Source organism: Hyperolius riggenbachi, chromosome 1 (assembly GCF_040937935.1).
Source record: "Hyperolius riggenbachi isolate aHypRig1 chromosome 1, aHypRig1.pri, whole genome shotgun sequence".
Taxonomy (NCBI): domain Eukaryota; kingdom Metazoa; phylum Chordata; class Amphibia; order Anura; family Hyperoliidae; genus Hyperolius; species Hyperolius riggenbachi.
This window is the reverse complement of record NC_090646.1, coordinates 661,147,412-661,160,298: the sequence shown is the minus strand read 5'-3', so window position 1 is coordinate 661,160,298 and position 12,887 is coordinate 661,147,412. Positions and strand designations below refer to the sequence as shown.

Here is a 12,887-nt window from a genome sequence, read left to right as displayed (position 1 = left end):
ATTTGCATAAAAATTTACATAATCATGCATGTACTCCAAAATATTTGCATCTTCTTGACCATCTCTAGTCCTTGGGGAGGGGTTGATCATGAAAATTTTAGTGGAACTTTTGGAGTTGGAGTGTTAGGAAATCAAGAGAAGCTGGTTAGGGCCACACAACATTTGGAAGTTTGCCTTCAGGACATTGATGATGCTTTTTTTTTCTGTCTGTGAATGTTATGCTTCCCTTTGCTTGATCACTTTTCATCTAAGCACTGTTTCTTGATTTTCCATAGGGCTAAAAACTGGCGGCAGTTCATCTGGCAACACCGGCTCGTCTTTCCATTACACGTTCCACGGTGACCCTCACGCTACCTTCGCTTCCTTCTTCGGAGGCTCCAGCCCCTTTGATATATTCTTCGGCTCAAACCGCACTCGCACGGCCAATGGCTTCGACCACGATGACATGGACATCGACAATGAAGACGACGACCCCTTTGGCGGCTTTGGGCGTTTCGGTTTCAATGGCGTAAACGGGATCCACCGGCGACACCAGGACCAAATACACAACCGTCGGAAAGTGCAGGACCCGCCGGTGATCCACGAGCTGAAGGTCTCCCTGGAGGAGATCTACCACGGCTGCACCAAGCGGATGAAGATCACGCGCAGGCGGCTGAACCCGGACGGCCGCACTGTGCGGAGCGAGGACAAAATCCTAAATGTGGTGATCAAGAAGGGCTGGAAAGAGGGCACCAAAATTACCTTCCCCAAAGAGGGGGACGCCACCTCGGAGAACATCCCAGCTGACATTGTGTTCCTACTGAAGGACAAACCCCATGCTCATTTCAAGAGAGACTCATCGAACATTGTGTACACTGCCAAGATCACACTGAAAGAGGTAAGACCGCTATGCTAAGAATACCCAGAATCCTCTCCTGTGTGGCTGGGCCATACTTCTAGCCGCAACACATGATTTCATAAAAACTGCCTCTCAAATGATAGGTCTACCTCAAATGCCCACAGCTGCACTCTGAAATTACACTAACTTTAAAGAATGCTATAAACCGTTATCAGTACTAAATGAGTGTTTTTAAAGGACAGCTGTAGTGAGAAGGGATGTGGAGGCTGCCATATTTATTTCCTTTTAAACAAAACCAGTTGCCTGGTAGCCCTGCTGATCTATTTGGCTTCAGTAGTGTCTGAATCACAGCAAAAACAAGCATGCAGCTAATTTTGTCAGATCTGACAATAATGTCAAACGCCTGATCTGCTGCATGCTTGTTCAGGGTCTATAGCTAAAAGCATTAGAGGCGGAGGATCAGCTGGACAGCCAGGCAACTGGTATTGCAAACCACTTCAGGACCATGCATATTAAAATCTATGTCCTGTATATGAATGCTAGTTCCTGACACATTATAAATTTTTACTCCAGCATTCTTGTGTACTTGGACAGCTGGCACCTTCTGGAATGAATGAGGAGTGATTATGATTGGCTCCTGATCACCTGATTGCTAGGATTGCATAATTATCAAATTTTTGCTCTTAAAATCCTATTTCCACCTGTATTTAGTCCCCCTGCAGAGTACCAAAAAAATCTACATAATTTTGACATCTCTGCATAGACAACATCTGGAATAATCAGTTTCTAAAAGTTTTACTGCTGCAATTTGAGATATTTACATATTTTGGTTGAAAAGTTCAGAAAATTCAATTTTTTTTTTTTAATATTTAAGCAAATTATCTCTTAAAAACACAAGCAAATTCCAGATTTACTGTAATTAAATGCTGTCAAAAGAAAGCTCTATTTGTCCTGAAGAAAACAAGACTAAACATTACCCAAGATCTATCAACTTAAGCAAAGGCATAGCAGAATTGGGAAAATTGACTTGGTCCTGAAGTGGTTAAAAGGGAATACCGTATATACTCACATATAAGCCTACCTGCGTATAAGCCGAGGTACCCAATTTTCCCTCAGAAACCAGGAAAAGTGATTGACTCGCGTATAAGCCCCGTTCCCCGTATAGCCCCATCCACAGTAGGCAGATGTGCCCCCAGTACAAGTCAGCCTCCCTTCCCATAGCCAGATGTCCCAATGATGATACAGCTGTGTCTTAAGACGCCACTAGATGGCGTCATAAATGTGAGAGACAGCAATTGCCACACAGGAAGAATCCCCGATCATTCTACCACTGACACATTGCTTGCACACACCGCTTCACAAGCCGGGGGACACAGGTAGCCTTGAGCAGCACACTCTGCAGGGTATGGGGGGCACGGACACAGCAGGGAGCCAGCTGGTAAGAGCAGAATTACTAGTACACAATCCTTACACTCCTCTGCCAGTAACAAAACCTGCTCCACCCTCTGTTCTGCTCCACTGACTCGCATATAAGCCGAGGGGGTAACTTTTTAGCATATCCTTTTGTGCTGAAAAATGACGCTTATACGTGAATATATACAGTAAGTATGGAAGCTTCTATGTCCCCCTCGCTACAGTTGTGCTTTAAAGGAGTCATCGGGGAAAAATTAATAAAATAAGTGCTACTTACCGGGTGCTTCCTCCAGCCCCAAGCTCCCAGCATGTTCCTCGCCAGGACAACCTCCAGGTCGGCCTGTACTTCGCCTGCACGAGCGGCGCTGTCAATCACCGCCACGTGGGCCGGAGCGGACCACGTGGCGGTGATTGACAGGTCGGCCTGACGTCATCACCGGGGCAAACGGCTGACTGCAGCCGCGGCGAACGGCTGACTGCAGAGCTGCGTCGAGGGACATACTTGGGGCTGGAGGAAGCCCCCGGTAAGTAGCACTTATTTTATTCATTTTCCCTGATGACTCCTTTTAAGGGTTTTTCAGTTTTGTTTTTTTTCACTGGTTTGCTTTAAAGTCTTCAGTGACAGAAATGAAACACTTCTACTTTCTATGTGACCAGAATGAGATCCAGTAACTATTGTTTGGTATTATATCCTGAACTTCTGAAGCACAAATTACCGCATGAGTGTCTTCTCTCCCTCTGCCTGACCCAGTAACATGTTTTTGGAGCTACGCACAGGAACTGATCTCTTATGTAAAGTTTCCTTTACTGTCCATCACCTGAGTCTGATAAATATGCTGCATAATAAAGCTGCAATAGGTCTTTCTGAACCATCAGCTGTAGAGAACCAGAGGGTAGAGAATAGGCAACTTTTATGGTGCATTTAACAGTACCTTCCATTTCAACTTCTTGTTAATTAAACATTTTACAAAACTCTCAGTATTCTTAACTTGCACCTCTTTGTTACCATAGCAACAGTACTTTTGGGTTTCTTACTGTCAAGTTATGTCGTTCTTCCTGTGTCAATCGTTGGCTGAAGGGTGTCAAGCTCAATCACCTAAAGGGCCAAATTCAGTAACCCAGTGGCCGGCCAAATTGTTTATTTATATTTAACAGCCTCAAAGTAAGTGGTGTAACTATAGCAGCGACTGTAGAGGGCCTGCTCCTCCCTCCTCTGCAGAGTAGTGCTGCGAAGCTGTGCGATATTTCCCTGCCCCAGTGCAGCTTTGGGTCGCCTCTGATCTTCCTGGCAGCCACACGCTCTGTGCTGCATACCTCTGGCTCCTGAGGCATGTCACGTGATCAGGAGCTGGAGGTATGCAAGCATAGCGCATTCAGCTGTTGGGAAGAAAAGAGGAGGCCCAACACGGCGCTGGAGTGGGTAAATATTGCACTGCTGTGCTACTCTGCAACAGGGGGAGGGGTTGTTGGGGTGGAAAAGAAGGGGTAGGTGTACTGAAGGTCAGAGACAGCACTACATAGAGTTGTGGACAGGAATTAGAGGGTCTGATGGGAACCGTGATGCACTCATAGCCTCTCAGTCTGGCCATGCTGAGGGCGGTAGCGTCTCTTTATTGGCCAGATCCAGCTATGAGCTCTGCCACACACAGAGAGGCTGTTATCCAGGAACAGCTGATTCTCCAGTAATCCCTGCAGGACCCCTGATAAGCGCAGTGTGCGTGGGCTCAGCACGTGTCCAGGGAAGCCTCCATAGCTGAACATGCTTGCGGCAGGCGTGTCTCCCTGCAGGACCCCTGATAAGCAGTGTGTGCGTGGGCTCAGCACGTGTCCAGGGAAGCCTCCGTAGCTGAACATGCTTGCGGCAGGCGTGTCTCCCTGCAGGACCCCTGATAAGCAGTGTGTGCGTGGGCTCAGCACGTGTCCATGGAAGCCTCCGTAGCTGAACATGCTTGCGGCAGGCGTGTCTCCCTGCAGGACCCCTGATAAGCGGTGTGTGCGTGGGCTCAGCACGTATCCAGGGAAGCCTCCGTAGCTGAACATGCTTGCGGCAGGCGTGTCTCCCTGCAGGACCCCTGATAAGCGCAGTGTGCGTGGGCTCAGCATGTGTCTAGGGAAGCCAACATAGCTGAACATGCTTGTGGCAGGCGTGTCTCCCTGCAGGACCCCTGATAAGCAGTGTGTGCGTGGGCTCAGCACGTGTCCAGGGAAGCCTCCGTAGCTGAACATGCTTGCGGCAGTCGTGTCTCCCTGCAGGACCCCTGATAAGCGCAGTATGCGTGGGCTCAGCATGTGTCTAGGGAAGCCAACATAGCTGAACATGCTTGTGGCAGGCGTGTACACGTGAGAGCTGTCATACATGACAGGCGATGACACAATGTTGCCATGTACTTTCCATGGGCGGAGGCTGACTAACGCTGCACAGATCTGACATCGCTGAATACATCTTCTGTCATGATGAATAATAGAGGAGCAGGCGAAATAATGAGGTACACAGGCGTTTGCTGTCAGCCAGCGGATCTGTGCATGTTAAGGGAAACTCCGGACCACAGGACACGCCCATCGTCATCTTCAGGCATCAGGAGGGGTATCTGATTGGCTCGTCATTCTATTTCAAGTTTAAGCTCAGTTTTTTCTTTTTTTTGTTTCTCTCTCTAGTTTCTTACTAAACAGTTGTTCAATATGAATAATCGTCTCCTATGGTCACAACTCGTTAAACAACGCTTAACAAATTTTAGCTAAATGTTAGTCGATATCGCATAAACGATGGGCACAGAAAAATCCCGTCGTGGGTATGGACCTTACGTCTCTGAGGTGGGGGAGTGAGCAGATAGAAGTTCCTGAAATGGTGCTGTCGCCCTTTTTTATTTGGCAACTAGCATATTTTTGTTATCTTTACTACTACTTGTTATGCAAGTTGAATTTAAAGGGTTCTATCAAATGCAGATAAAAATGAAACATCTGTTCTCAGAAACCCATGATGCCTGTATTTCAGGGTTGGAAAATATTTTGCACCAGAAATTATATATATATATATATATATATATATATATATATATATATATATATATATATATATATATATCCTTATATTCTATTCCCTGTACGTTGTACACATACAGCTCTGAGGGAATTCTCCTGTTGGCGGTCTCTCTTAGCTCTGGCAGCGATCAGAGGAGCCCCCCCCCCCCACTGACCTTTCCTTCTCTCCCACCTGGCCGCTGCACCATATCCAGCTCCGCTATTTAAAGTCCTGAGTGTATTTTTAACCCTGGCAGGCATGCGGTGTGCACTCAAGAGCCTGCGCTGCCCCACATTCCCTCTCTGCTCTCCTGGGCTCTGGGAGAAGGTGGTACAGATTGTAGAGGTCACACAGGTCTCTGGGGCTGAGCGCTAGCCACAAGGCAGAGGTGACAGCAGGGGATGAAGCGAGCAGAGTAAAGTCACCGCGGCATCTCATGGGGGGGGGGGGGGGGGGGTGTGATGCAAGGAGTCAGATTGATGCTGGAAAACAGGCTTTATTCAAGCAGTGTAATGAAAATATTATCTCTGTTTTAGTTGACAGCAGAATAATGGTCACACAGGAAGTGTCCATTTACAATCACATGACCAGAGGGCTGTGAAGATCACAGTAAAGTTTCATTCACCAACTGCCTGACCCCAGGAGAGTTAGTGAGCATCTCTGGTGACGGTTTAAGGAATGAACAATGGGCAGCCATGTTCTAACCTACCCCCTTCTGTGCTTAAAGGGCAACTGACGTGAGGGGAATATGCAGGCTTTTGCTCCTTTTTAAACACCAGTTGCCTGGCAGCCCTGCTGGTCTATTTGGCTGCAGTAGTGTCTGAATAACACCAGAAACATGCAGCTAATCTTGTCAGATCTGACAATGACAGAAACACCTGATCTGCTGCATGCTTGTTCAGGGTCTATGGCTAAAAGTATTAGAGGCAGAGGATCAGCAGGACAGCCAAGCAACTGGTATGGCAGCTTCCTAATCCACCCTTTTTGTCTTTTGTTTGTGCTTAACACTTCTTATTCCCTGTGCCTAATTCTAACATTCTCCCCCCCCCCCCCCTTTCCCACAGACACACACTTCCAACCGTACCTAATCATAACCGGTCTGCTGTATCCTCCAACAATCCTGTGCCTAACCCTGACCTCCCCTCACAGCCCTTTACCTAATGCTACCCTTGCTGTGCTCAACTCTAATTTTTGTCACAATAACTAAGAGTTGCTGAGCATTTTTTCAGATTTTGCCCACAACGAACACTGGACTGCACCCTGCTAGTTTAACAGCGGAAACGTAAAGTGCGTAGTGCTCTATACCAAACTTGGGCATAAACGATATTGTTTTCTGGGCGCCTTGACTGCAAATCCAGGGTATGTACAGGTGTCCCTCAAGCTTGTTTAAGCGGATCTGATCTCAGAACTTGGCACAATAACCTTTAAAGAAAAACATTTCTTTGTTACAGCTGATACAGATCCTGCAATAAATCTGCAGTGTGTCTACTTCCTGCTTTCATGGAAGCAGACATAGGGCTCACATCCTGCGCATTTAAATGAGCTTATCTGCCATGGCAGTCAGCTGACACAGGGGAGAGATCAAGTTACACTTGTGATTAGACACAAGTTGAGTGGGAATTAGGCTGGCTAAACTCTCTAAATACATACAGGGTGCATTTCTCTGTTTTCCTTCTGTCCTGTGTAAGAGTTCAGGTCCACTTTAAATGTCAGGAATGCCAGATCCTTAACAGGAATCCGAGGTGAGAGTTATATGGAGGCTGGCATGTTTATTTCCTTTTAAACAATACCTGTTGCCTGGCTGTCCTCCTGACACTTTAAGCTATAGACCCTGAACAAGCATGCAGCAGATCAGGTACCCCAGCTGACTCAGATTTCACTGGATTAGTCATATGCTTTTTCCAGGGTTTTGGCTCAGATGCTACTTGACAGATCAACAGGGCAATGTGCATTGTTTACAAGGAAATAATATGGCAGCCTCCATATCCCTCTCACCTCGTTTTCCCTTTAAACATCTAAACATCAGCAACCCACAAGTGGAATGTTCCCCTCCTGCCGGAAGCAGCTCTCTTGTGCTGCGGCGTTGTCCCTCCCTCAGTCCTATAGAAACTGTGCATCACTCAGCTATAGCAGAGATATCTGCCCCCTAGCTGTGGCCCGAGGGATCCAGTCCCGATCCTTGCAGGTGACCACCATTGTGGTTGTGTACGCACCTTTACTGTAGTCTGCATTTTCTGGCACTGCACGATGCTGATAGTGTCACCTTTTTATCTGAAGTACGCCTCGCTGGCCTTAAAGTGGATCCGAGATGAACTTTTAGGGCCTGTTTCCACTACACGCAGATTCTGCATGCAGAAAACTTACGCCAATGAATGCCTATGGGAAATCTGCATCAGAAAAATTGCGTTCAGTGGAAACAGGCCCATAGACATTCATTGGAGTCAGTTTTCTGCATGCAGAATCTGCGTGTAGTGGAAACAGGCCCTGACTCATTGCATAATTGTGTTCCTTTCATATAGTTTATAGGGCATTCCTCAAGCCAAATACTTTTTTGTTTTTGTTTTAATGATCTAATTCCCTATAAAGTAAAACCACGCCCGCAGGTTTTCAGAGAGCCTTGGCAGTAGCAAGGGCTCATGGGAGCTCAGTCTGGGCAGGAGGAGGGGGAGGTATTACTAGCCAGAGATTTCAGAGGCAGAGGGGAGGAGGAGGGATAATTTTTTTTTTTTTTTTTTTTTTTTTGCTCAAGATGCAGATAAGCCTGCCTCTGTGTAATGTTTACATACAACATGGCTGCTGTCATTGTATCACAGCAAGAAATAATTCAATTCTATTAACCCCCTTGGCGGTATGAAAAATACCGCCAGGGGGCAGCGCAGCAGTTTTTTTTAAATTTTTTTTTTTTTTTAAATCATGTAGCGAGCCTAGGGCTCGCTACATGATAGCCGCTGCTCAGCGGCATCCCCCCGCCCGCTTCGATCGCCTTCGGCGATCTCCGATCAGGAAATCCCGTTCAAAGAACGGGATTTCCTGGAGGGCTTCCCCCGTCGCCATGGCGACGGGGCGGGATGACGTTAGCGACGTCGGGACGTCATTGGGACTCCGGATCCAACCCTCGGCGCTGCCTGGCACTGATTGGCCAGGCAGCGCACGGGGTCTGGGGTGGCCGCGCGCCGCACCGGATAGCGGCGATCGGGCGCGCGGCGGCGGCGATCGGGGTGCTGGCGCAGCTAGCAAAGTGCTAGCTGCGTCCAGCAAAAAAAAATTTATTTAAATCGGCCCAGCAGGGCCTGAGCGCGGCACCCTCCGGCGGCTTACCCCGTGTCACACACGGGGTTACCGCTAAGGAGGTTAAAGCTGTTTGCAGCTAGATTTGCTGTCTAAACTATCTAAACTTTAGTTAAGATATATAGACAAGTTACTTGTTATAGTTAGTTTTTTATCTCGGATCCGCTTTAAGTCACTTCATACAAAGGTCCCCAAGTTTCTTATTCAAGTTTGGACACATTTGGACAGTCGGGTGCCCCCATTAGCTGTGGAGACACTACAAGTCCCAGGTCTCTCTGCCGAGCATGATGGGACTTGTAGTTCCCCAGAGGCTGGGTAGCGGCATGTTGGTAATGAGAGATGACTCCATGAAAGGTGGTGGCTGCACTGAGCATCTCTCCTCCAGTCCCCTCTGCTCTCAGCATTGTTCCCATATTTAGTAGGACTCTCCTGTGCCAGGAATAGCCTGCCAGGCTGGAATCATAGAGGAGCGTGCCCACTCCTGGCTGCATCACCCAGGGGGCAACATTATAGCCCCCCATCCTCTGTACCACCTGTACCGGAGGATACGAGGACGCCCTTTGTGATCTCAGCCTAGCATGTCTTCTCCAGTGCTTACACTTCCTGTTCCGTACTTTTATATACAGCTCTGGAGAATGTGTGAGCAGCGGTACTCTGCGCCATGCTTGCTGAGTAACTGACTGCTGAGATAACTGGATAACACTAGCCATACACTTATAGGTGTCCATACATCAGCCAATGTATGGGCAGATTGACTAAGAGACTGGTCCCCCTCTGATCGAAACTGATTAGAGAGAGATCTGTTGGCTGCCCATACAACGCTGGCTGATTTCAGCATGAAATCTCTCGGATTTCAGAACTGGCCTTGTGACAAAGTTCTCAGCGCTGTCCCCCAGTGTAAAATAGTTATTTCATTTGACATAAGTGCACAGCTTTTGACCTCTGTTAGCAGAATGCATTGTGCTGTAAATGCTTGGAATGCTTTGATCTCTCTCAACTAGCAGAAAATACAGAAACTGAAAGCAGAAGTCCTGTTATTGTCTCACACTGCCTCCTAGTGACAAAAGGCCATAAATGCACATTACAGCAGTACTATTTAGTAGTAAGCAATTGAAATGCATAAGAGATAAAAAATACATTGACTTGAAGCATTTAAGAAATGACTCGTCTGCTGTTCTTTACTAACCTTTATCATAGAAGTAAGGTGAAAGTTGATTGGCTGCTGGGATATTTTGTTTCTGCTATAAATTGCCTCTGCTCCCTCCCTGACGCCGAGTTCTGTCTTTTATCTTCCAGGCTTTGTGTGGCTGCACGGTCAACATTCCCACTATCGATGGGCGGGTCATCCCTCTTCCCTGCAGTGATGTCATCAAGCCCGGAACCATCAAGCGCCTGCGTGGCGAAGGACTGCCGTTCCCGAAAGTCCCCACCCAGCGGGGCGATTTAATAGTGGAGTTTCAGGTGCGCTTCCCGGACAGAATACCCCCGCCCACCAGGGAGCTGCTCAAACAGCACCTGCCTTGTTCCTAGTACTCGCGGTTCAGAATGGGAGGGGCCAGTGGCCCCGTGCAATACATCATACACGTGCCAAGATCTTGCCGATAACCTGGGACCGCGGCCGACAGAAACACACATCCTATGCAGAAGAAGACTATTACAATGGACCGTTTTTATAGAAGTTTGTACTTTGTAAAAGACTTTTTAGATATGCGTTACGGACAAAAAATAAGGACGCAACTCCAGACCACTCCGATACAATGGTGCCACTAAGGGAACGCACTACCTCGATCTCAGTCCTACGCTGCGGGCCCCGCTGGCAGTGCAAAGGGCCAGAATGTACGCTACAGATGACAGAGACTCCTAATGGCCGGTACACCCGGTGACGGGCATTCCTGTTATGGGTGCGAAGCGTGGGGCCGAGTCGCCCGCTAACTTCTGAGGACTCGAAAGAGTTTTCAGCTATGAGATTGTCGCTAAGTTTTTATCAAAGCTCAATACTAGAGGGATTTTTTTTTGTTTGTTTTTTACTTTTGGATAGTTTGGAAAGCTGTTAAGGCGCCTTTTGGGGTTTTTAATGCTGTCTGCGCCCCCCACTTTTTGCACTTTATGTGGGTGAATATCCCCGCAGGAAGCCGCAATAGTACTGTATGTGGTGAGTGGGAAAGCAGTAACATCCTCATGAAGGCTAAGGGACGCTGAGCACCTCTCATGGGCATGCCTTTAAGACTCCAACCAGTACAGCTAAGTACTTAAAGATGCATACCTTTCGGTAGCTTGTGCTCTCCTCTTTCATTTGATGCCTGAATCACCATTCTACACCAAATAGTTTTCGTTCGATTTCAATTTAAAAATCGCGACTGCCATCTTGGCTTTTCCGGGTCACCCCCGTCTTCTCTGTTAGAGAAGTGCATCACTGAATGAAGCAGGAAGAGGAAGTGACACGCATGGCCATTGCAAGAGGCTCCTCCAGAGGGGTCATAGCACGACTTTGTTGGAAGTTGTCTGGCTTAAAGGCATGCCCATGAGAGGTGCTCGGAGCCCCTTTAATGGCTGTCTAGTTTTCTGTCTTTGGGATCACCAGGGTGTGTATAAAAACTCTACGCATTACACAGAGAATCCTCCGACCTCCTGCTGCCTGAGGCTTCTGATTGGAGGGTTAATAAGATACAAAGAAAAAATTCTGGCCAATTTTATGCAACCTGTATGGAACTCCGAATTACACCAATCAAATGCACTTCCTGGCAATCTGGAATGGCCCATTTTTCAAACTGCATACAATTTGCATTCTATTGCCAGGTAAGCCAGGAAAACGTAGCAGACCATCTCTGCTTTTCCATAGTTCCAGTACCAATGATCATGGAAGAGCATAGAACTGAGGTACTCGCTGTACATCCTCCACAGCACTAGGGGGAGACAGAGCTTCTCATTACAGGAGCAGAGGTCCGGTAGCTATTAGGCACTAAATGCAGAAGCCCACTCTATAGCCACGGAGATTCCAGTGACAAAAAATAAATCTTCCTGATGGGGAGACCAAACTCAGTTTCTAATCCATCCTTTTCAAACTACCCAAAACTATATATTCTTTTTATTTATTTTTTTAACCTCCTTGCCGGTCTAAAAAATCCGGTAAGGAGGCAGCGCTGCACTTTTTTTTTTAATTTTTTTTTTTTAAAATCATGTAGCAAGCCCAGGGCTCGCTACATGATAGCCGCTGAGCGGCGGCATCCCTCCACCCACTCCGATCGCCTTCGGCGATCAGAGTATGCAGGGAATCCCGTTGAGAACGGGATTTCCTGCAGGGCTTCCCCGGTCGCCATGGCGACCGGGCGGGATGACGTCACCGACGTCATGGACGTCGTGACGTCAGAGGGAATCCCGATCCGCCCCTTAGCGCTGCCTGGCACTGATTGGCCAGGCTGCGCAGGGGTCTGGGGCGGGGGGGGGGGGGGGGGCGGCGCGGCGGGTAGCGGCGAATCGGCGGCGAGCGGCGGCGATCGCGTACTACACGCAGCTAGCAAAGTGCTAGCTGCGTGTAGGAAAAAAAAAATTATGCAAATCGTCCCAGCGGGGCCTGAGAAGTCCTCCTGCGCAGGTTACCCCGAACTGTGTTCGGGATAACCGGCAAGGAGGTTAATTATTGTTGGACTAAAAATTCAGAAGACAGAACACTCTCTTTTTTTACCAGCTAGGTGGAGTTAAAAGGGGAACTGAAGAGAGAGGTATACGGAGGCTGCCGTATTTATTTCCTTTTAATCAATACCAGTTGCCTGGCAGTCCTGCTGATCCTCTGCCTCTAATACTATTAGCCATAGCCCCTGAACAAGCATGCAGCAGATCAGGTGTTTCAGATTTTAAAGTCGGATCTGACAAGACTAGCTGCATGCTTGTTTCTGGTGTTATTCAAATACTACTGCAGAGAAATAGACCAGCAGGGCTGCCAGGCAACTGGTATTGATTACAAGGAAATAAATATGGCAGCCTCCGTATACCTCTTACTTCAGTTCCCCTTTAAGAATTCAAGTAGAGGAACTCCATTACCCAGCATCCTTAGCGGTACAGGAAGGCAGCGGGCGGCTCCCATCCCAGCTTCTAGCCCAGACAGGAACGCCTTCATCTTAGGTGCAACGATCCTTTGACTTGTAGAGTTGTATCAGCTGATTATGCGTGTGTGTATATAATTTTCCTCTTTCGCAAATCGATTTGATTTTTCGACCATTTTTAAACGTCCGATACAAAACAGACAAATGACTTTTCAAAAGCCTGCATTCTTTTTCTAAGTCAGTCAAAGATTGTAAATATAATTTAAGAAGACCGGTGAATTTTGACATT

The 12,887-nt window shown here is 47.6% G+C and overlaps 1 protein-coding gene across 5 annotated transcripts in view; it reads left to right on the top strand.

Annotated features, from left to right (window-relative positions):
* Positions 1-11,940, top strand: part of DNAJB5 (DnaJ heat shock protein family (Hsp40) member B5) — a 34,875-nt gene extending 22,935 nt beyond the window's left edge. For all 5 annotated transcript variants that reach the window (XM_068272087.1, XM_068272061.1, XM_068272070.1 and 2 more), the window contains 2 exons: positions 276-877; positions 9,855-11,940. In XM_068272087.1, the coding sequence (XP_068128188.1) occupies positions 276-877; positions 9,855-10,088 (836 nt within the window). In that variant the 3' untranslated portion in view covers positions 10,089-11,940. The remainder of the gene's footprint in view (positions 1-275; positions 878-9,854) is intronic.
* The last annotated feature ends 947 nt before the right edge of the window (positions 11,941-12,887 follow it).